Here is a 23,773-nt window from a genome sequence, read left to right on the forward strand (position 1 = left end):
CGGGCAATGTGCATTATGACTTTTAAATTTGTAAACAGAAATGCGTAACATGGGAATGTTTCATGACTTTCCATGGAAAAGAACAGGAACTAGGATTACTAATTACCAACATTTAAACAACTTGTTGATTGTAGATGTTGTAATCCTCAATTTTGCTACTACACTCTGTCAGATTTTGCTTTAGTACTTAAGCATGTTGATGTTGTGTGGTGGATGTCCAATTTAAATTGCTTTCAAACAGTCAGTGCATCTCTATAAATGTTGGGATCTTGTAACGTAAGTATAATGGTGTGGAAACAGTTATCTCCAGCAAAGTGATTTGCTGAAACTTGACATGGCCATTGAATCAAAGCTATTCCACAGCCACTGATGCTGTTAATTAATCTTTTCACCTTGAAGCTGTTTTTGCTAGATTTAACTAAGAATGCAAGATATGTTTATATAAATATAAACTTACTAAGATATCCTGTTTTAAAGAGAGCAATGACTACTAGAATTGAAACGAATGGAAAGAGTAGATCACATGACAGCATTAATTACATTTCTTTTATAAACATATTTTTTTCTCATTTTTCCAAAATGTCAAAAGGTTAACTATACATAAGTGGACTCTTATTAAAATTGTTGTTTGTTTGGAATTCCTGCTGGATTGTAATAGTATTTTGAAAATTACCAGTATATGTTTTTGCTTTGATGTGAAGTTCAAAACCAGCACTGACAAAACCAGTTTATTGATATCTTTGGTGATAATAGCTGACAGGTAAGGCCGGTTTGGTTGTAAATTGTAGTTTAGAATGTGGCCGTAAGGGATTTAAGGAATTCTGTCATTTGTTGTCGTCAGTACTGCCTGAAACTGGATCTCACTTTTCTTAAATTATTTTCATGTGATTACAATTTGCTCATGCTGCAAACACCTGATGACTTCGCCATCGCAGAGCGCATTAATCACCAACCCATACTGTAGTGCCATGCTTGGGGAGAAATATTCTACAAGATTAATTGCTGGCCATGTTTTAATGCATGAGTTTTTCCAGCTCTTGGAAGAACTAACTGAAAGTCTGCCTTAGCCACTTAGTCAGTGAACCAAGAAATGTATTAATTTATTTTCTCAAGCCTAATGCTACCATTTAAGCAGATAACTCCTTAAAAAAAACAAAAAAAAAAAAAAAAACACGAAGTTAAGGGAAGGTTGTGAAATGTACACTGAACAAAAATATAAACGCGTAAAGTGTTGGTCTCATGTTTCATGAGCTGAAATAAGATCCCAAAAATGTTCCATACGCACAAAAAGCTTGTTTCTCAAATTTTGTGCAAAAATTTGTTTACATCCTTGTTAGTGAGCATCTCTCCTTTGCCAAGATAATTCATCCACCTGACAGGTGTGGCTTATGAAGAAGCTGATTAAACGGCATGATCATTACACAGGTGCACCTTGTGCTGGAGACAATAAAAGGCCACTTAAAATGTGCAGTTTTGTCACACAACACAATGCCACAGATGTCTCAAGTTTTGAAGGAGCGTGCAATTGGCATGCTGACTGCAGGAATGTCTACCAGAGCTGTTGCCAGATAATTGAGTGTTCATTTCTCTACCATAAGCCACCTCCAACGATGTTTTAGAGAATTAGGCAGTACGTCCAACCGGCCTCACAACCGCAGACCATGTGTAACCACGCCAGCCCAGGACCTCCACATCCGGCTTCTTCACCTGCGGGATCGTCTGAGACCAGCCACTTGGGCAGCTGATGAAACTGTGGCTTTGCACAACCGAAGAATTTCTGCACAAACTGTCAGAAACTGTCTCAGGGAAGCTCATCTGCATGCTCGTCGTCCTCACCAGGGTCTTGACCTGACTGCAGTTCGGCATCGTAACCGACTTCAGTGGGCAAATGCTCACCTTCGACGACCACTGGCATGCTGGAGAAGTGTGCTCTTCATGGATGAATCCCAGTTTAAACAGTACCGGGCAGATGGCAGACAGTGTGTATGGCGTCGTGTGGGTGAGTGGTTTGCTGATGTCAACGTTGTGAACAGAGAGCCCCATAGTGGCGGTGGGGTTATGGTATAGGCAAGCATAAGCTACGGACAATGAACACAATGGCAATTTGAATGCACAGAGATACAGTGACGAGATCCTGAGGCCCATTGTCGTGCCATTCATCCGCTGCCATCACCTCATGTTTCAGCATGATAATGCACGGCCCCATGTCGCAAGGATCTGTACACAATTCCTGGAAGCTGAAAATGTCCCAGTTCTTCCATGGCCTGCATGTCAGACATGTCACCCATTGAGCATGTTTGGGATGCTCTGGATCGACGTGTACGACAGCGTGTTCCAGTTCCCGCCAATATCCAGCAACTTCGCGCAGCCATTGAAGAAGTGGGACAATATTCCACAGGCCACAATCAACAGCCTGATTAACCCTATGTGAAGGAGATGTGTCACTCTGCATGAGGCAAATGGTGGTCACACCAGATACTGAATGGTTTTCTGATCCATGCCCCTACCTTTTTTTTTTTTTTAAATCTGTATCTGTGACCAACAGATGCATATCTATTCCTAGTCATGTGAAATCCTTAGATTAGGGCCTAATGAATTTATTTCAATTGACTGATTTCGTTATATGAACTGTAACTCAGTAAAATCTTTGTAAGCTTGTTGCATTTTATATTTTTGTTCAGTATAAAACTAGAGAACCTATACAAGACTTTGTAAACTTACATTATATCTTAACCTGTTCTTCTGTAGTGAAAGAACCAGTATTTCTTGTTGCTACAGTAATAGTTTTAACAGATTTTGTTTTCTGTTCTTCCTAAAGTTCAAGTACAGTACACCGTCCTTAGTATTTGTCCAGCCAACATTTTGGTTTATTTATTTTTGCTTGTGAAATGATCCGCACTTGTACAGTATGCTCTGCGTGCACTTGTTGGAAGCGAGTTGCTGAAACCATTACTGTATATTTTGCTGCAGTCTTTCTTAAGACTGCTATTGTTTGAATCAGTAATTGGTACTGTACACGATGATATATATATATATAAATTTAGCTATATATATATCTATCTCCCAATAATACTTTAAAAAGGGGTTGGGACAGCACTTCAGTCTCGTACTGTACATCAAACCCTTTGCCAGCAAGAAACTTGTACTGGCCTGCAACCAGTGCTTGGTTTCAGAACTGGTTGGACCTGCACTGTAGCTGCAAAGGGGATGTGTTGGAAAACTTGGTACAGTAACAGGCAAACAGTTCAGTTTGCAGAAGATTGTATGTGATTTGGTAACGTGAAGACAGGATAGGCTATCTAAAGCAGTGTTTCCTGTTCCTGGCGGCACACTGTGTCGGCTGGTTTTCGTTCCAACACAGCGCTGAATTGAATAATTGAACCATATCAACAAACGTAAAATAAAATAATAGGAACATGCCCAGTTAATCACTTTATTAGTTCAATGAAGGATTCAATTAAGCAATTAAGCACTGCGTTGGAACGAAAACCAGCGGACACAATGTGCTGACAGGAACATGGTTGGGAAACACCGATCTAAAGAATATGAAATTCGGGGTTCTGTTTATTCTGCAAGTGTTTCCAGGACACCTATTCACTTACTTTAGTTCAAGTTAAAGCAATATTTTAGAAGGTACAGCATTGGTCTAATACTGTGACCTTTGGTACATAGTGTACTGTAAGACAGGCAACGGGTAAGGTTAGCATGAATTTATATCCATGGATATTGCTTAAGGCTTTAGGGGGGGGGGGGAATCTTTATGGTTTTGCAATTATAATATTTTCCATCTCACTTTTTTTCTTAAATGTTGGTTGACTGTTTTCTACAGTATGTTTTTAGAATACTGATTAAAAATATATACTGCTTGTTTTTTTAATTTTACATATTTCTAATTGCTTACATGCATTGTTTCATATTTTATAATCCGCTTTAACTTATTTGGCACCAAGTACTGTACATGTTGATCCTAGTTTTAATCTAGCTAAAACCTTTTTTTAACCAAAATAGAGTACATTGTTGAAATGATGGCGTACTAAATTCTAAGGTTCCATTTTGCATATTCATTTTTTCATAAACTTGAATTTTACAGTATGTGCTGCTGTTGAGGAATGCAGTTGAACAACTTTCAATAAATAGATATTTTATTATGTGCTGTATGTGTTTGTATTCTCGGTTGGGGAAATGAATTACTGTATATTTTGGGAACTGCAGAATGATCTTTGCATTCATATTTAAGCAATTATACTGTAAATGTAGACTACTGTACGTATTGCTGGCTATAGCTTGAGAACCGCATGTCTGTTTATGAAACTACTATGGCCATGACCATTACCTCCACTTTATACAGTACTTTGCATGCTGGCAGTTGATAACTCATACTTACCGTGGTGCAGAAATGTAATGTTGCTACAGTAAAATTATATTTATTTATCTGGGCACTGGGAATAGCTGGTCTAATTTGCTTGCTGAAAACCAGGTACAGTATTGAATGTCTACACTGGAGGAGTGGACAGCTGTAGAAATCTGTGCCTGTTCCTTCCGATAATGTGTTTTGAATTTTTGGTACCTTATCTGTGACATTTTTTTTTATGTTGGCCATCTTGTTTTAATCCATCCCACACATAAAATAAGTGTGGTGTGACACATACTTCATATTTATTTTGCTTCAGTTCCTTGGTGATGATATTTATTGGGGTGTTTGGGAATACAGAGAACATATTGCAAATATGACATATACTGTACAGTATGTACTGTGACCGTTACTTGAACTGTTAAAAAAAGAAATAGCTAACTAATGATTTAAAATTGCTAACATTAAATACAGAATGAAGGCAGAATTATAAATGGGCATGCAAACCTCCCTTTGGCAAATGGCATCCTTTTAAATCAACAGCAACATTGCAAAGTAACAACTTACATTATAACCACACTTTATATTTTTAATGTTGTTGTTGTTTTCCATTCCTTTATAATTGAGACAGGCACACATATTCTGGCTTCTCTCTGACCTAGCCTGCCAACTCATGAGAAGCTCTGCCAATAATTAAGGAAACATAGAAATTAAACTCTTCAGAGCCAAGGAGAGCAACATAACACCTCGGGCAAATTGTCCCTGGCTTCTGTTTTAGTAATTATCAATAATTTGAGGATAAAACTCCAATGCAATGTACATTTATGGCAAGGTAATTCTGCTTTTTGGTTTGCTTCTACAGGGAACTGAAAAGCTCTGAAATCCGTCATATTACAGATTTTTAAAAAAAGGTTATTTTGTCACTTTATTAGTACCTGTCTATCCATTTGGATTTAGTGAAGTCCTGGAGTGGGATATGTTCTCTTGATATACTCTGGGTCCCTTCATTACTCTTCATGGTGGGCAAATTACATAGTTTACTGTATTTCTGTATCATTATCTGCCTATTTTAAAAAGTGGTCAATTTTGGGAGATTACTGGTAATTTTAAACCAGCTTGGTTATGTCTAGTAATATCTCCATACAATATCTGAGAAGCCTATAGTTTTACTATTCTTCTGAGTTTGTTCTGTTTTGGAAATCCAGCAAGGGGCTACAAGTTTCAGTTGCACATAACCAAATAAAATCACTTTTACCAAAGAGCAGTAATGTGTGGAAATAATCAATTTTTTTTCTTAATTTTTGCAGGGTCAGGGGAGGGTTATGGAAAAATAATCCAGCGTTTCCCACAGAAAGACTGGGATGATACCCCCTTCCCTCAGGGAATAGAGATGGTAAGTAAATGAAGAACAATATGATCAGAACCTTCGCAAGTTGGTTAAATTGAAGGCGAGTGCGCTGTGGTGTTTCAGTGTGACGAGTGCGCTGTGATGTTTCAGTGTGACACAAGCTTTTTCAGAGAGACTTTTGCGGTTACAAAACGTTCGCCAATAAGCAAATAGAAGTGACATGTAATAAAATGCCTGTTGAAAAGTGTAACCGATTCAACTTGAATACGTTAATGTGTTTTCTGCTTAAATATCACTTTCCTTAAAATAACAAAATGCCAGATTGTGAAGGAATGCCTACCTTTGTGGTAAGAAGTACAATTAGTAAAAAATGTACTACGTTTTTTCTGTGTGTCAGCCTACAAAAAACTAACAAATGTATTTGTATTCTATTATAACATGCTGCAAAACTGGATGTTAACCTGTAGTAATTATCATTTCATGCAAGTCTATTTAATTTGTCTGTTTACTGCTCGTTATAACTTAAAGATGACATACATTTAGGAATGCAAAACCACAGCACTAAGGAGAGCCATCTGTTTTGCGATGCTACAGCATTTTATTCTGTATATTTTGCACATCCCGTAACAGTACATGATTTGGTTTGCAGAAATAAAACAGGTTTTGCTTATTTGTTTGTTTCTGATTTTTTTCCCTATTTTTTATGCTTTGACTTACTAATTCTTATGTTGTAATGATTTACAACATTCAAAATGATTTTGAATCACTGAGAATTGGTTTCTCTGACATAAATTCCTTTTGTGAAGTCTTAATTCTGTTAAATTCTTGGTTCCGTATAAGTACTTTGTCTTTTTTTTTTTATCCACACTTGGATTCCCATAAAGTTATGTTGCATATTTGTTTTTTATGTATGTATGTGTACATAGATGTATATGTACATATACATATGTCCCTCGCTATAAGGCTCTTGGTTATGATGCGCCTCGGATATAATTCTCCTACAGCATGTCCCCAACTTCCCTATACTAGTGATTCATGCAATATTTCTACAGTAAATACAGTATTGGTGTTGTGCAGACTATAAACAATTTCTCAGTTTAACTTCCATTTCTGTCTCTCCCTTTTGATACAGTATCTGAACTGAAGAAAAGCTGCGCTGGCACTTTATAACACAGACCTCTTACTCAGCATTCGTTTTATAAATAAATACATATTAGGCCTATTATGCGGTTATCTTTCCTAATGTATTTAGTTTTCTGATGCGAGAGGAGCTTTGGCTTTCTTCGGGAGACTGAGACACTCCAGCTTAGCTTCAGCCCTGCTCTGGCAGCCGAACCTGGGTCGAGCCCATTCCCCTCTCCCGATCTGCTCTCCTTCTCGCACTTGGTTTGCTTGTCTGTCGCTTCAAACTGAACTCCCGACTGCAATTTTAAATAATCCACGAGTAGAAATGTTACCTTTTTTTTCTTTTTGTAAAAAATATAGCTTTGATTACATGGTGCTATATACAGGGTTAATTCACAGAAAGTTACATTTTTGCTTCACTATATGTGCATTAGAGATATTTTCTTTTGTATTTTGGTCAGATGTGTGTTGTTGTGTCCAGGCGGCGCCCCCCACGCCCTCCCTCGTTTATAACGCTCATATTATGGTCCCCTAAGACCCACATTACAGTGAGGGATATAAAATATTTGACTGATTTTTTTTTTTTTTTTTTTTTTTGCAATGTATTTGATTTTTCAGTGCCAAAAACAAGTGTCTCTCTCTCTCTCTCTCTCTCTCTCTCTCTCTCTCTTTCTATATATATATATATATATATATATATACACACACATACATACACACACATACACTTGCTTTTTGGCACTGAAAAATAAAAAAATACATGGCAAAAAAAAAACGGCAGTCGGTTGCCCAGAACATTTTCTAGAGATGCCAATGATCTGAATACAGGGGTGCCCCAAGGTGTTTGAGCCTGGTTAATGAGCTACCATTCATATTATAGACTGTAGTTAAAACAAACCGTAATTATATATCTTTACACAATTCACATAATTGTTTCTTTACATAGTATTTATTGACAACACATGCATTATTGTAGAACTGCTGGCTATGCACATATTGTGTACAGTCAATAAAATTCAGTTGCAAGATTATCACATTTAAGTGATACTGTAAGTTAAGAATTGTTGTTTGTTCAGTACACTGGTGATCATTTTGTTATTGTGGTAGCTTTCATTTTGCATTAGCCTAATGGTGTTGATATGTACATTACTGACATGCTATCAGATTGTACAAATATAATGTTGAAACCAGCAAAGGCTATCCTTCTAAAGGCTGACCACAAGCATTGCAAAAGTGCAATAAAGCATAGTGAATGCATGGTAAATCAAAGGTAAGCATTGTAAATATTAGCAAGATATGGTAAAGCTTATTAATAAACAAGGCAATCCAGGGTAAACTATGGTAAATCCATAGTACAACTATGGGACAAACCTGGTAAATTTGCAGAAATACCGTGGTATACAAAAACTAGCGCTCTGATAATCTTGATTGCATTCTTTTGTAAGTGGTAAAAAAAAAATGTGCAACTGACATCACATTCTTGATGTTTCTGTAAGCCTTTCTGGTTGGGCTCGGCACAAATGCTGAATAATTCTATGTTTTGTGTCCAACATTAAGTGAACATTTGCATGTAATTTATATAATAGAAAACATTTCCCTGGCCACGTTATTGAAAAGAGCTGTCTCTCCCTGAGTGCTGTGGTTTTCATGGTAAATTTCTCATTCCAAAGGGCATTGAGAACGACTTTGCATTCTGCTCTGCCTTTTTACAGTGTGTTAATAGTGTATGTGTTCTGATATGAGCTGACATGTAAAGTGGTTTAGTTTGCGGGGAAATAAGGAACTACAGTATAATGCCATGTAATAGCTGAACACAAGCAGAAGGCAAAGTAGAGCTGCTATTCAAAAGCATGGGTCTCTATTCCATTTCTAAACTGTGAATGATATTGCCGCAGTTCAGATCATTATAAAAGGGCTATACTGTATGTACACCAAGGTTATACAAAATAATTGTCGTCTTTCATTTTTAAAACTTGGTCGTTTCCACGCAATGGGTCCAAAGAGAAGTGTTTTCAAAGTCTCAAATGAAGTGATATTCCTGAACCTGTGCTTGTTTTAAAACATAACTTCTACAGTACTACAGGTACAACAGTGTGATGTGTTTTTTTTGTTAGAGAGAAACTTTTAAAAGCAAATACTGCATAATGGTATCAAGGGATTTTTTTTCAGCACATTGATTAGTGCACTGAACTAAAATAGAGTTTTATTTTAACAATGGATTATGGAAAGATTTATAAGATAAGCATTTTGATTAATTGCTTCCTTTTAAAATTGATTTCTGTTCATTCAACTGTGTGTTTCCGGTGTGTAGAAATTCTGTTACTTGCATTGGTTGTCAGTGGGATATGTTACTGTATATGGATTGACCCAGTAATGGCCAAGTTTGCTTTTTCATTTGAGGAGGCTGTTTACACACCGTTCTTGCAATACTCCTTCCTTCAGTGCGAGAAGGGTCAGACCACAAAGTAATCATATTTTAGTCAAAATCATAATCTACTGAACTGTTCATCAAAAAATGACTTTTGTATGAGCTTGTATTTGGAATTGTAGTTGAATGGATACAGTATTATCCCATTTGCTCAGTATTACCATTTTTTTTTTTTAAATAGTTTTTCATATTGAAAACATTTTATTATTTTGTTCTGTTTTAAGTGTGCCAGTAATGGAACAGACATTCCTAATTGTCATTTGATAGAAAAATACTTTGGAGAAGTTTTTAGTTTGGATCGAAAAATGTTACTTCTGATCAACAAAAAAGAAAAAGCCTTCTGATGCCTTGTGCCGTGCTACTGAAAATGTCTAGTGCGTTTTATTTAGAGTGTGCATTGGATACTGGTATTTCCTGTGTCAACAAATACATCATTTTGTTTATCTGACAGTTTGTTTAAACCCATTCATCTTTTAATTGAGGATCTCAAAACCTCCTTGCTTGAACGATTTGTCATGTTCCAGATATATAAACTCTGAACCATTATCGAGCCACTGACTCGTATGTTAGTCCTAAGGAAAGGTCTCCAGACAGCAGTCTCGGGGAAGTCATTAAGGTGCCCTGTGACACATGACCATACCAGTAACAGTATTTCTTTCTAGTACATTTATTGTTAATCAGGACCCCTGTAATCTTTGTAGAACAAAATATGTAGATTACAGAAGGTTTTATGCAAAACAATAAATGTCCTTATATCCAATATCGTTCATCTGGCTAGCTTGTAAGTGCACTCAAGTGGGGCAAAGGCACACCCTTGCTTTTAGAACATCTTTCCAATTATTCCTGTAATAACATTGAAAAAAGCATTTTCACCCAGTGACATTATAACTTGTTTTATTTAGGTATTTATTCAGCTGAGTGGGTCCAGTATCTTATGAGTGATCGCTTACAGTATTGTTTTTAGGTGTTGTAGTCACCCTATCGACCCCTGTTTTATATGAATAACAAGTCAAATACTATCTGTGTTGTTGTTTGACATTTCACAGACACAGGCCTGCTGGGTTTGGGAAACAATCCCAATAAAAACTCAAATGAAACTAAACTTTCTCAGTAACAAAGATTTTTTGCCTGTTTTGCAAAGTGTAAATAAATAAATAAATAAAAATACCTATACAGTACGTGCAGGGAGCGGAAATAAATCCATCTGAAACACTCCAACACTATTGATTCCAGCTGATACAAGAGGCACACACAACTGTAAAGGCAAAGGCACATTTTCTGTGAGCAGTAAAACACTTTAAACAACGTACAACTTGCAAGAAACTGGTTGTAAGGACAGGATACAAATCAGTCTTTTTTCCATGAGGAGTACCGAGATCACGCTGGCCAAAGTTTAGCAATTTTGTTTTTCAATGTCTGACAGTTTTTTGTTCCATATATGGAAAAATCTCAAAGTGGTGTGTAATTCAGTATGTTAACATAACATTATTCAGCAGGTTTCATTTGATGTTATGAAGCTAAATGAGTTAATTCAGTAGTGTGATGCAAAGCTTTTGGCCATAGCTGTAGAAAACATTTAAAAAAGGAGTTGGGTGCTCATCAGAATAATAGAGGTTAAGCACGCTGCACAGTAGTACCTTAATCATGTCCTCCTCTAAAAATGTGTCAGTTTAGACACATTGATAAATTACCTCATTACCCTATATGTTTAAGCAGAGGGATTAAAGAATAACTGAAACAATATTTTTAGGTTTTCTTTGTGTGTGTGTGAAAGAATTACTGTTTTTTGTTTGTTTATTATTTTGCAGTGAATGTTTTTTATGTAGGGACACACAAAAAAGGATCAAAACAGTGATCGGTTTTACTCAATTCAAGGTAATATTTCAGAAAAGCAGGTGTCCTTCCTATTTTGCAAGGATTGATGTTTCTCTGGCTTTTTGTTTAGGACCATTAAAGCAGTCCAGCTCTTGGAAAACCTTTTTTTTTTTTTTACATGGAACGTTGGTATGCGAGTTTTTATATGGCATTATTAATTATTTGTCATTTTGCTACGCATGTTAAGAACCTCTAAGGGGCACTAATGATGTTTTCAGGATGAAAAATTGAAAAACACAAATAAGTTTGACTGTTTAGAATTTACTGTGCAAGACTGCAGGTAGTATTGTGAAAGGTGTAACTGGGAGCAGGTCATCTGCGTTTAAAACAGACTGCAGTTGAAGTAAGCAGATTTTTTTTTTCAGCCATTTATTTGAAATATGGCAGTTGAGAGTCTAGACTGCTACAATATTCTCCCCAGCCTGACCTCCTGCATACATCCAGTGTATTATAAAGAGCTGTGCTGAAGACGACTAACTAAAGTCCGTTTTTAGGTAGTTCAAGATTTGTGCTAATTGAGGGGGCGTGAAACCAGAAAACCGGTTAATTTTGTAACAAATAATGCCTTGGAGAAGTTACTATAAAAAGAAAGAAAAAAAAGCTGTTACTTCATTTCATTTCTCCTCGGAGATTGTTGCAGTAACGTTTGTGATTTCCGCTTGTCTAGTTAAACTAATCCCAGACTTTGAGAAACTGCACAGTGTAGTGGAAAAGGCCTGCAGAGGTAAGAGGTTTGCATGCGGTACAGTAGGGGTCTAAAGATGCATCTGCCTGCCCATCAGCTTTCAGGGTCCACAGTAGAGGGAAATTACATCAGATTCTGAGGGGGGTTACACAAACTTCAAAAACAATTTCTGTGACATGAACTATGTATGCTATTTGAAGAGTTGTGACTGTACCAACAGCAATGTATGAATAACACCCAAAGTCATTAAAATGCTAAACAAAATCATATGTTACAATTTTATTTTAAAACAAGTTCTCAGTTTGCTTGCCTTGTCTTCCAGGAAGTACAGAATGTTACTGCTTCATTTCACCTCAGCAGTGTCTTCAGGGTCAGAGCATCTTACAGGCTGCATGAATTGATGTGTATGGAAATACTAGGGAATTAATTTAATCTTCTGTCGCGTTAGGCAACCAAGCTACAGTATTAAAATATGGCTTTTTATTTTTTGTATAAAAGCCAAACAAGAACCAGTCAACAGTAACAACAACAAAAAAAAAGTTTCAAACTCTCAAGTGCAGTGGTCTGCTTGCTGGTAAATGCATGAATAATTGGGATTCCAGCTTTGTAGTTTTAATGATGATATACTGTAGTGTTTAACATACCGATGTAACAAATGGTATTTTTGGTTTTCTTTTTTCTGGTGTGCAAATGGTTATTTACAGATTTCCCCAGTATAAACATATTTGACAAGCATTTGAGGAATTTATTACAGAGTACAAAGTCAGCATTGACAAGAAAAGAAACCGTGATGGGGGTGGGGGGGGGAGAACAAGCAGTTTCATGTTTTTTGTTAATGCTTTTTTTGCACACTTTTCTTTTTTGAGCACTTGCTGCACCATTAATTGCATTGGGGATTTGTTTCTGTAATCCAAACCCACAGTGGTTATGTCTATTAAATAACTTGGAGATGTAACCGTATGAACATCGCCATATCTATGAAGGGTTAAAAGAACTGAACTGAGTAGAGCAGAACTGACCTGGGTGTCATATATGGTGTGCTTGAATATTATGTTGACCGTTGTTTGTTTTTTATTTTATTGCCAAAGCTGCACTTAATATTGTAGTGGATGCTTCTCCTTTTGTACAAGGGGGGGTGATCAGTCATGGCCAGATGGCCACTGTCTTTTGATTTTTAACATTTGCAGAAGTTTGTGTGCTGTGTGCATGTGCCTTTGAGTGTGCAAACATTCAAGAACGTTCCATGTGATATGGGTACTAGCATCATAATTCAGTGCACTGAAATCTTGAGTCTGGAATCCATGCAGTAAGTAGAAAAATACAAGTGTAGAAGATATAAGATAATCGGTCTGATATAAACAAGACATTATGAGCAAGAGCGGTTAATTTCTAGTTCTCTTCAGTACTTCCATTGCGGGATGATTAGGGTTACAAAGTAGTGGTTTGTTATCTCCGAGGAGAGGGGATGGATAGACTTGGCAATTAGAGTTGCGGTGTGTTGTTTCAGCTCCTTAATTTTGCAAGGTTGGAATGTTTCCTTATACGTAAGAAAATACCATCGGTGCCATATCAGTGTTGCATTTTTTTTGAGATAAAGCCAAGCTGTTTTGTTATTGACTTTTTCACAGCTGAATATTTTAAATTAAATAAAGTTTACACTACTCGTCTGTGAACTAAAACCGAAGTAGGCCCCCTTCTTCTTCTTTTTTTGAAACGCAATAAAAAATAACCACTTCCACGTTGGGACTTGATGATATTCCTAGAATCCTCAGTTCCCTGGTGTAGAATATAAAGGCAACATGTTATTTGAATTACTTGTGTAATAGAGATAATTGGTTTATTAAAATACTATCAAGATGTTCGTTTTATATGATATTCTGTAAATAAATAGGTCAAGCTGCTTTCTACTCTTTTTGTAAACACCAAGCTAATTAGAAACTTTTTGGGGTTTCTTCTCTAGGCTTGCCGTAGCCCAGCAAGAATGATTTTTTTTTTTTATGTACATGTAATTGGTTGGCTTGTAAATAAGTGCACATTGCAGTAACCCAGTGGAAGTACCCATGCTCTCAGCAAGTAGCTTGTGTATCGTCTTTAAACAAACAAACAACAAACAAAAAACTGTGTAAAGTGCTACACCATCACAAAGTAAAAAAAATTATCTTTTTTTTTTTTTTTTTTTTTTTTATTATTTTTTTTTTAGTATTCCTGGCAAAAAGGACTTGGAATCCAGAAGACCATTAACAGAGGGCTGCACTAAACACTGATCCTTGAGCTCAGTTCATGGCAGTACTGTAGATGTATGTGACTACACCATATGGTTTAAACCTGGAGAGCACTTGTGCTCTGTGTACTCGGTGGTGTGCCACAGTGACCACTACTGGGACCCCTGCTATTTTCTGTCTTACTAATTTACCTAGTTTAGAGGATAATCAGCAAGCTTGTAAAACTCAGAAATCCAAAGGTGGGCTGAACTGTAAGTTACGTTGAATGTGAACTACAAGTGTTGCATGCCACTCACAAAAATGTGGGTATTGTGCTTAATATTAGAACAGGCTTGCCATGGAAAGACTTTGTTCTTGTAATGGACTTGCTGTCAAGAACCAACTAGACAAAGTTCTGTGATCGATCATTAAGTAGGGACAGGATGAGCACTGATGGACTATATTCCTTCAGTATACATTACTGACCTATATCTTTTCATCCTGGTCATAAGTTTTCTGCTTTGCTGGTACAGTGTATGGTACTGCATGCCTGTTTTGTACGGTGTATCTCTCCATTAGTCTACTGTATGCTCTGTTTGGAATTCAAATCAGACTGTGCAAGAAAACTTCTTTACCTCTTGTTACTCAAGCACCACTATATACATCTTGTGTCAGGAACTGCTTTATAATGATGCAAAAGGATGCAAAAAAATCTTAAGATAAAAAGGTCTGTTTGGAAAATATTTTCCCTAGGGCTCAGATGTATTCCTCTTGAGAATGTCAAGGGAATGGAAACAATGTGTTTTAAATGATTTCAATGTGTTGTGACGGCTATTTTTTGCATGAATGTGTTTTGTGTTTGTTTTGGAATCCGCTGCTTCCCAGTGCCACAGCTTCTTTGTTATTTTAATTTACTATCTCCATGTTGAAACACATGGAAAATAAACATGTACTATATAAATTCAAATTGAAAGCAAGGAATTTCTTTGATGTTCATTAGTCTATCTCCAAACATGCTAATTTAATTTAACAGTGGTTTGCCGCAATCTCTGAGCTCAAGACATTTGTTTTGCTTGATTTAACTGCACATATTAAACAAAACATTTAAAAACTAATTTGGGCAGATAAGACTTTAAACAAAACTTTTGAATTTGTATTACAAAAATAGATATTTTGTTTTTACTTTAAAATGGTTCGTTTTCTATTGTCCTGTCTTTCGTTGCTGTTGAAGCTGTCTTCCTAGGTCTTTACTGGAAGGTTGTGCCAGCAGGTGCTGTACAGCATCAGTAACAGTGTTGTATCTAATACTAAAACAGGGAACATTTTTTTATATGAATGATACAGTGTGTTTAGTGGAATAATTACATAGAACCAGATAATTATCAGCTGAAGGCATTTTCCATCTAACTCGTTTTGCTGTTGCTGTTGTACCTGAACAAGACATTATCACATATATGACAAATTACACATTGTAGTGGTTATGAAGGGAACCATGCTGGATCAGAATATACTGCACTGTATTTTGTCTTGAATATGTATTTACTTAACAGAGTTTCCACTAGCCTTTACAAGCGAGTCAGTCAGCGGTACTTGATGCCACTGTAAAACAAGGATTAACAAAACCAGTACTCTTACATTTAAGGGTTGATTCCTTGTATGGCACACAGAAAGGTCAAGGCACTTCTTGTCTTCATTTGAATGACATATTATATGATAATTGGTTTTCACTGTTTTCCAGCGTAGTTCAAGAGTTTCCAGTCAAACGTGTTTGTCGAAAACAAGAGGTTTTGCTGCGCCGCATAAAGAACTTTGTTCTTGACGTCATTTCAGTACGCAAGAGGTACAGTGTAAATGCTGCACAATGAAGATGCTCTTTTCAGCTTGTTGAATTGGTGAGGTGCTAAGAGTAATGCGAATCGCTATTGAAAGAAAAGGCCTTTGTGTTATTTTTTACTGCATGGTTCAATAATGTGCAAACTAACATTTATGAACGTACTGTAGTTATGGTAACATTTGACTAACATTTCGAAATGGGTAGCAATAGATTTGGTGTACTTCCCCTTTTTTTTTTTTTTTTAGAAATTCATTAGACATCATACAAAACTGCTGCGTTGGGTGTGAAAGCTGAATTAGTCCTCAATGTAAAACTGTGTTCTGCACAAACAATAGGCATTTAGTACCTGCCACTCTGAACGAACATCCCTGGCAATAGGAATATAGTGAGAAACACACGTGCTTGCTTATAAAGTTTTGCATCTAGAGAACTGCATATACATTTTCATTAAACATGGCAACATGGTTTGTTTTTTAGCACCAGTTATTGGAGTATGAAAATTCCGGGTGGGGGAGGGCACACTTTGGACATGGGCAGTACATATATATGGTTGATGATGTCATTTACTTTTGTATGGTCTAATTTGTAATTTACAGCTTTGATAGTGAATGCATGTTCTGTATACAGAATGGGCTATCATGAAGTTGTTAACTGGCCATCTCTGTTTGTTCATTTAAAAAAAAAAGCAAGAATTGTTCATTAAATTACTTAGGCAGGAATTGCACATTTAAGCATCATACATTTTGGAACCAAAAAAAAAATGCTTCATTTTTTAAAATGTGGTTTTTTTTTTTTTTTTTTTTTGTTTTTTTTTTTTTTTTTTTTAAAAGGTAGTTTTTTCATCAAGAGCAAAAAAAAAAAAAACACATAGAATTGAATCTCTTTTTAAAAAAAAGCACCCCCTACACACAAACACATACTGTGTTTAGTTTTAACGTTTGTAATGGGGATACCTGGTTCCGGTAAACCAGATATTTAAGCTAGTGTCTGTGTGCTTTATTTATTTTGGAGTTAAGATATATTGTAGTGTGAGGAAAACAAGTGTAGGTAAGATAGCTATCTGTTGACTGATTTATTGCAACTCCAAAGTGTTCATGGTATTGTAAACTATCTAATGTTTTATCAGGTGTTTTTCCTTTTAAAGGTCAATTAAAAAAAAAAAAATGCAATGTACAAAATAGTGATAGCAGCTGCATACACATTTAAAAACATGCTATCGTAATAAGTGCCCTACATTCTTTTCAAATCACAATAGATTTCTGACTAATTGCACCATATAATTTGTAACAAATGGGCCTTTAGAATAAGTTGTATTTTTCATGTTCTTGGGGGTGGGGTAGTATTTTAATTTTTTTTTATTTACATGTTATTCCTCCTTTTGTGCCTCTTTTTAATTTGCTTAGAGGAAATGCATAGTGGATTTGATACATAAAATCAAAATTAACATTTTCTGTAAGGTACATTAAGAATGAAATAGCAGTCATCACATCAAAAATCTGAATTACCCTAATCTCATAATTGTTTTTTTTTTCTTTTACTGGAAATTGCATGAATTTTTAGTACAGATTGAGTCACTTAAAATTGAGAGGGCTCATGATGGAATGAAGCAGCCAAAGAATTGTTTAGATAACACTTTTTTTTTTTCATAAAGGATACACACCCAATTTAAATCAAGGTGGCACAGTAAGGTTGTGCAGGGTTGGGATTCAACCTTGTTTTTTTATATTTTAACCTTTTTTTAAATGTTTTTAATTTCTGTAAGGTTTTCCTTGTTCTCAGTAAAGCTGGTCAGATTTTAAAAACAAAGTTTGTTTTTAGGACTGCTTTCATCTTAAGTCTGGCTCAGTTTTTCATAGTGGCTTTAAGTCCAGTCAGGCATTTGAATCCACCTGAATTTTTGAGAAACCTGATAACTTGAGGTTGAGTTAATCACATAAAAAATGTTTGCCTTGAAAATAGATTTTCTTGTTTTAGCAGCCTCTTTTGTGGCTCCCTTTTTTGCGCTGCAGCTTATCACATTATAATAAAATGTGGTTACAACATTAAAATATAGATAAACATGGATGACCTTGTCTTTGGAGACTCATCCTACTTCCTACACATTGCTTTAGCACAGCAGGCAAAGACAGTTAAGCTTTACAGTAAATTACACTGAGTACTTCTATAAAAATATGGTTATTAGTGTGATGAGTAGAGCTAGCTGGTTATTGGATAATAACATTAGACCTGTCCATTAGGAATCCTTAGATAAAACATGCTACGAAATATAGTTCAATATTTTAATGCAATAAACATGATTTACAACACGTTAATACCGTGTATTTATCTCTACAAACTTCTACGCAAAGTGCACATTTTGGCTTTTTGAGACTTCATTAGTCTCTTTTGCAAGTGGAAGGAGACATTAAAATGGTTCTATTTGTTTTTTTTTCCTGTGGCAGTGAAACGTATCAAATCTGTGCACCTGTAATCAATAATACACTTGGCTTTGGTAACAGCTATGTGATTCAACTCCACATTCGCGTGTAAATCACGCTTGGGGTAAAGTTGACAGAAGTTGGAATTACTAACTTGTAAATATATTTTTAAATACAATGCTTTGGGGTCCAATTTTGTTAAAATAAAAAAAAAAATTGACCTGGGTTGACCAGTAGATAGTTAAGTATTGAGTCATTTGTCTTGTACAGCACCATGACTTTTTGAACCTTTTTTGTTATAGCTTGTCCCTGTTGTAATCTGGTATGCAAACTTCCGGGAAGGATGCCACTGTACTCAAAAAAAAATATGTAAATGGGTACAGAGCAGTAAGTCCATGAACAATGAGAGCTGCGTTATGGGTTTCTAGGGTTACCCAGAAACGATGAGACATGCCATTGGCAGCCGGAGCCTGGAAGAGGTGAAAGAAAGGTGATCGCTGATAGAGGGAATTGTTTGTTTCTTTTGCTTGTGCAGTGGCTGTCTTTTGTTGAGATAGCTGTTGAACCAGTGTATCAACTGGCTGAAACTGACATGCAAAACAGCACGTTGCTATCATGTTGTTAAAATATCTAATCGGCCATGATGTCTTTGGGCTCTTAAAGGAATCAAATCATATGTTAGTCACGAAAGTTATTCTATGACTAATCAACACATTGTCTGCCAAAAAAAAAAAAAAAAAAAAAAAATGCTGTCTTAATTCAAGTTTATATATGTGATGATCATTGAAATGTTTAAATAACGTGTGTGTATTCATTAAAAGGTGGGACAAAATTGTAATTATCAAAATGTAGCAGGTGATCAGTAATGCCTGTTTGTTGAGTACAGCAGCGGTCACCAGGGTGTATCCTTTTTCAACCATTTAATTGCTTTATGGTTTGTATGTAACCATGGCAAGGGTATTAACTTACTAAAAACAGGGCTACTGATGTTAATTAAAAGATGTATGATAAAATATGACATGACTTCTATTGTTTGTGTGTTTACTTAATTACTTGGGGATTAGCTTTTTGTCATGTGTTGAATGTTTCACAAATGGACATCTCTGTACAAACTTTACAGAACATTGCATTCATTCATATTAAAAACAGATTTAAAAATTAAGTTGGCCCACTGTTTTTGTCATACTGTAGTTGTTATGCAAGAATGTTTTGGGCAGTACTAGAACGGCAGTCATTAAATCAGTATGCCAGACCAGATACATGATGTTCCAATTTTAATTAAAAAAAAAAAAAAAAAAAAAAAAAAAAAAACTGCAACTTTAACCAAAAAAATATTTTCACAAAACTATTTTAACACTAGATCTGTCAGTGGTGTTCTAATATTTGGCTGTTGACTAAGTGACCCAATTCATCTATGTTCGTGCAAGTTATTAATATCCTGTGGATAGGGTTTTAATTATTCTGCTAGTGAGTTTCGTCTTTCCATTAAGTTAGCGTGATCGGCTGCATGTTGAGGAAGTTGTTTTTTATCAAGTCAGGAAAAGCAAGCCTTGAAGATTTTAAACTTCTAGAACAGAGTGCACATATGTCTGTCAAAGAATGTTGAAAACATTCACTCGGGAGTCGTATTTTGGTGTAAAGCTGAACATTATTGTGGGACGTTGTAACATGAACGCCAGGATTGCATGATATTTTATTTCCCTGTGCTGCATGAAGATATGCACATGTAAGATTCATGCAAGTTTTAATGACCCTGTGCAAACAAAACTTTGCAAAATATCTTAAATCGATACCCATGTGCCCAGGCTGGGCAGAGCAAAGTGGGCTAGGCTTCATGGAGAGATTTGGCAGGGGAACAGGCGATTTTGAGCAAGGTGAATAATTGAAAGGTTTTAAAAAGCTGTAGTATAAGTTGCGAGATTGGATGTCAGAATGGCTTTGCTTTAAGTCCACAGCTGGCACATTACTGCAGCATTGCCTCCCTTACTCCTGCCTAATCGATTCAAATGGCACTGCCTTTTCATTTACTGTTTATTACTGATTAAATACCTTTTTAGCATAGCTCTAGTACTGAAGGTCACTTCCAGATGTATTTTAAACTGTTTGATTTTCAATTTGTCATTTTAAAAGCTACAATACGGAAGGACAAACAGCACTAAACGCTACTTAAAATGATTTGCCGATTTTGGACAACAAAACAAACGCCTCGTTCACACACATCCATCTCCTCTAAATGTGTTTACACAAGGAAGATGTTTTTGTAAAAGTGGTGCAATGAATGGAGAAAAGCCTATCTGTCTCTCAGTTAATCCTACCTGCTGTTCATTAGTTACTCTTTTGAAAAACAAACCGGTACGCATTTGTTCCAATGTGTTGTTTTTATAATATTTCAAGACACAAGGATAAAATAATTTTACTGCATTGAACACCATCAGCACTTGAATTAGGAAATGAAAAAACAGCCCCAGCACAGGGAAAACACGCTGTTATTTCCTTACTTTATTTAACAATTACGAATAGGAAATGGATTCTTGGAGGCATTGTGCCAGACCCTGTAGACTCAAAACAATAAGAAATATCACCAGACATAAACACCTTTCATAGAATGCACTGGATGGACAATAACAAGAGGAACATCTTTGTGTTACGGGTCGTGACGTTAAATCAATCCTCTGCATCCTGCCTTGTTCCCATATTCCTATTTTCAGATTTATGCTTTTGAAGTCTACAGCATTTTCTTACCATTCAACTTCATACTAAATGAGAAACAGATTATTTTTTCTAGGTTGGTAATATATTAAACACCTCTCCTTATATTGTTCATAACTGCATTATCTTGTCTGAAAAAGACTTGAATACTGAAATTGGACCTTGGTTTGACCTGGGTTATATAAATGCATTGTCCATTACTTATGCATGCTTATAGAACTGTTAAGCCAGGTTTTGTAGTTATTTTGAATATTTACATCATGAAGGTATAGTAATTTATTGATAGAAGATTGTTGGTAAAGCTTTGCTTGAATTGCCGTGGTGACAGATTAATGATGGTTCGTTTTAGGTTCTGAAATCTGCATTGATGTATTCCTCTATGTTTTATACATTTGTATTTAGTTCTGTTCCACTCTTTTCAGTACTTGACCTATAAGTGATGACAGACAGACATCCTCCTACACTTGGTTTCTGTCAGGTAGCCACTTTGTAGTTTCAGCCGGGCGATTAGCAGACAGTTGACCTTTCATGTCAGGTAAGTCCCTCCTGACAGATCATATAACAAATGTATTGCAGCTGTGTTGAGTCTCAATAAGCGATTCCTTTCCCTCTAAACAGAGTTTTCAAAAAAACTGCGCACTTTGTTATTGTCCTTTTTCAATACACATTGGTTAACTTTTTTTTTTTTAAATTATTTTAAATCTCTGCGGATTTTTTAAAGATTGTATTTTTTACATTGCAGGATTTTTTTTTTTTTGTCCTTCATTTAACTTCACAGTGCATGGCTTTTGTAAATTACACCACTTTTGATTGTGTTTGTTTCGATATAAAATACATACAAGCCTTGTCAAAACTGTAATCTTTTAGTCTAGTTGACCAGCTTTTCAAAGTAGTTCAAACTGGTGTTGATTAGCTCCAGGAGTCCTCAGCACAGGGTCCTTACCATGACTCTGTTGTTTTGCACATTTTTGTCCGGCTGTGTGTATCCATACATCAGAATGTTTTGCAAGCTGCTTTAACCGTGTTTGCAAAAATTTTTAAGGCATGTAACCATATTCAGCACCAGAGCTGTCCTCTTTGAATACTGAGTGCCTGTCAGGTTGGAGAATGAGTAGGCTATACTTACAGTACAGATGTTTGTTTTCTGTTGTTGCTCAAATTGATGTGAATTTGGCTGCTTTTCTGAAAAAAAAAATGGCAATGATCTCAACAGTTGCTTGCTAAAATACAAACTTATTTATTTGTTTATTTATTTTTGTCGTAGCCAATGATTTTGACCCCATTTTTCTCCCCAGTTTAGAATTGCCAATTGTGTTATTGCAGACTGCAGACCCACAGGCGCCCTATCAGCCACATGGGTCGCTGGTGCACGGTGAACCGTGGATTGCCCTGCCGACCTACGCCCTCCCTACCCGGACACGTGCTCGACCAATTGTGCGCTGCCCCCTAGGTGCCCCTGGTTACGGTCTGCATTGACACCCAGGATATAGGGCACATTCTGCACTCCACGCAGAGCGCCTTTACTGGATGCGACACTCGGGAGCAGCCCCGTACACACATCTGATACACACTGCTGTTTTATATATAATGATGCCCAAGTCTTTGCTGACAAATTTTATTTTCATACTGTTTTAAGTAAGTGAAATTGGGGTTAAACTGGCATTTAAAATGGGAAATCAATATGGCATCGAAACCTCACTTTGTGCAGTTATACAAGTGGAACAAGACAAGTATTGTCTGAAATCTTTGGAGCATTAGCCTACTAACTACTTAACACAGAGTAAGCCACAGTTGTTTTCTCTTGTAAATGGCTTTCATGATTACTGAGAGCAGTGAACCTCATCACGTCTTCTAGACAAAGTTTTAAGTCCAGAAAGCCTTTTGTTTTCTACTGAAAATAAGGGTTTAAGACGGAGACAAACAGACCTTTCTATAAAAGTTCGCCACGGCTAGAAATAAGCAAATGTGTTGATCCCTCCAGGTGTATGTTTCTGGTATGCATGCAACCGTCTTCCTTTTCTTATTAGACAATTCCCAAGAAATGCTGGAAGGTGAAAAAGGATTCAGCTACAGTGTAAAATTTTAAAAGAATATAGCACTTGCAATTTGAAAGGTCCTGTTTTTACCGCCATAGGCCATCGGTGCTTATAAGAAAACAAGAATTAGTCTGATTTTTATAATCTTCAAGTCAGATAGTGGAATAATACTTCATGCTGATATTGCCAGAACCTGGGAATACATGGAGAGCTGAATTGTCTTGACAACTACAAATTCCAGTTCAAACCCACTCCAAGTCACCTGTTTATGAAATCGTTACCAAACGACAACTTTTATCCTTAGTCAGATATTCCTACAAACAAATAAAATATATATATATATATATATATATATATATATATATATATATATATATATATATATATATATATATATATATATATATATATTTTTTTTTTTTTTTTTTTTTATTCTTCATGCAGTACATACAGTGAACTTTTTCATGACACAGTGAAACATTCACTTCTTGGATAAGAAGCGGTGAACGTGCCTTCTGTTTTCAATTTATGTTGTGTTTTATATTTTAAAAAAAAATTAATAAAACAAAAAAACTTGTGTGTGTGGTATTTGCCCTAAGTGGGGTGGAGAACACCCTTTGGGGAAAGTACAGATTAAAAGAACTGGTATAACCATATGAGCTACGAGCTGGAATATTATGCGATTTAACCAATTGTTATTATACATGGTGGAGTTAAAATCAAATGTTATCGCCATATGCAAGTGCATACTGTTGATGTGAAGT

General features: G+C 36.0%; 1 protein-coding gene across 4 annotated transcripts in view; it reads left to right on the forward strand.

Annotated features, from left to right (window-relative positions):
* Positions 1-23,773, forward strand: part of LOC121294636 (myotubularin-related protein 13-like) — a 123,664-nt gene that overhangs the window by 18,119 nt on the left and 81,772 nt on the right. For all 4 annotated transcript variants that reach the window (XM_041218550.1, XM_041218551.1, XM_041218552.1 and 1 more), the window contains exon 2: positions 5,659-5,744. In XM_041218550.1, the coding sequence (XP_041074484.1) occupies positions 5,659-5,744 (86 nt within the window). The remainder of the gene's footprint in view (positions 1-5,658; positions 5,745-23,773) is intronic.

Source organism: Polyodon spathula, chromosome 19 (genome assembly GCF_017654505.1).
Source record: "Polyodon spathula isolate WHYD16114869_AA chromosome 19, ASM1765450v1, whole genome shotgun sequence".
Lineage (NCBI taxonomy): Eukaryota > Metazoa > Chordata > Actinopteri > Acipenseriformes > Polyodontidae > Polyodon > Polyodon spathula.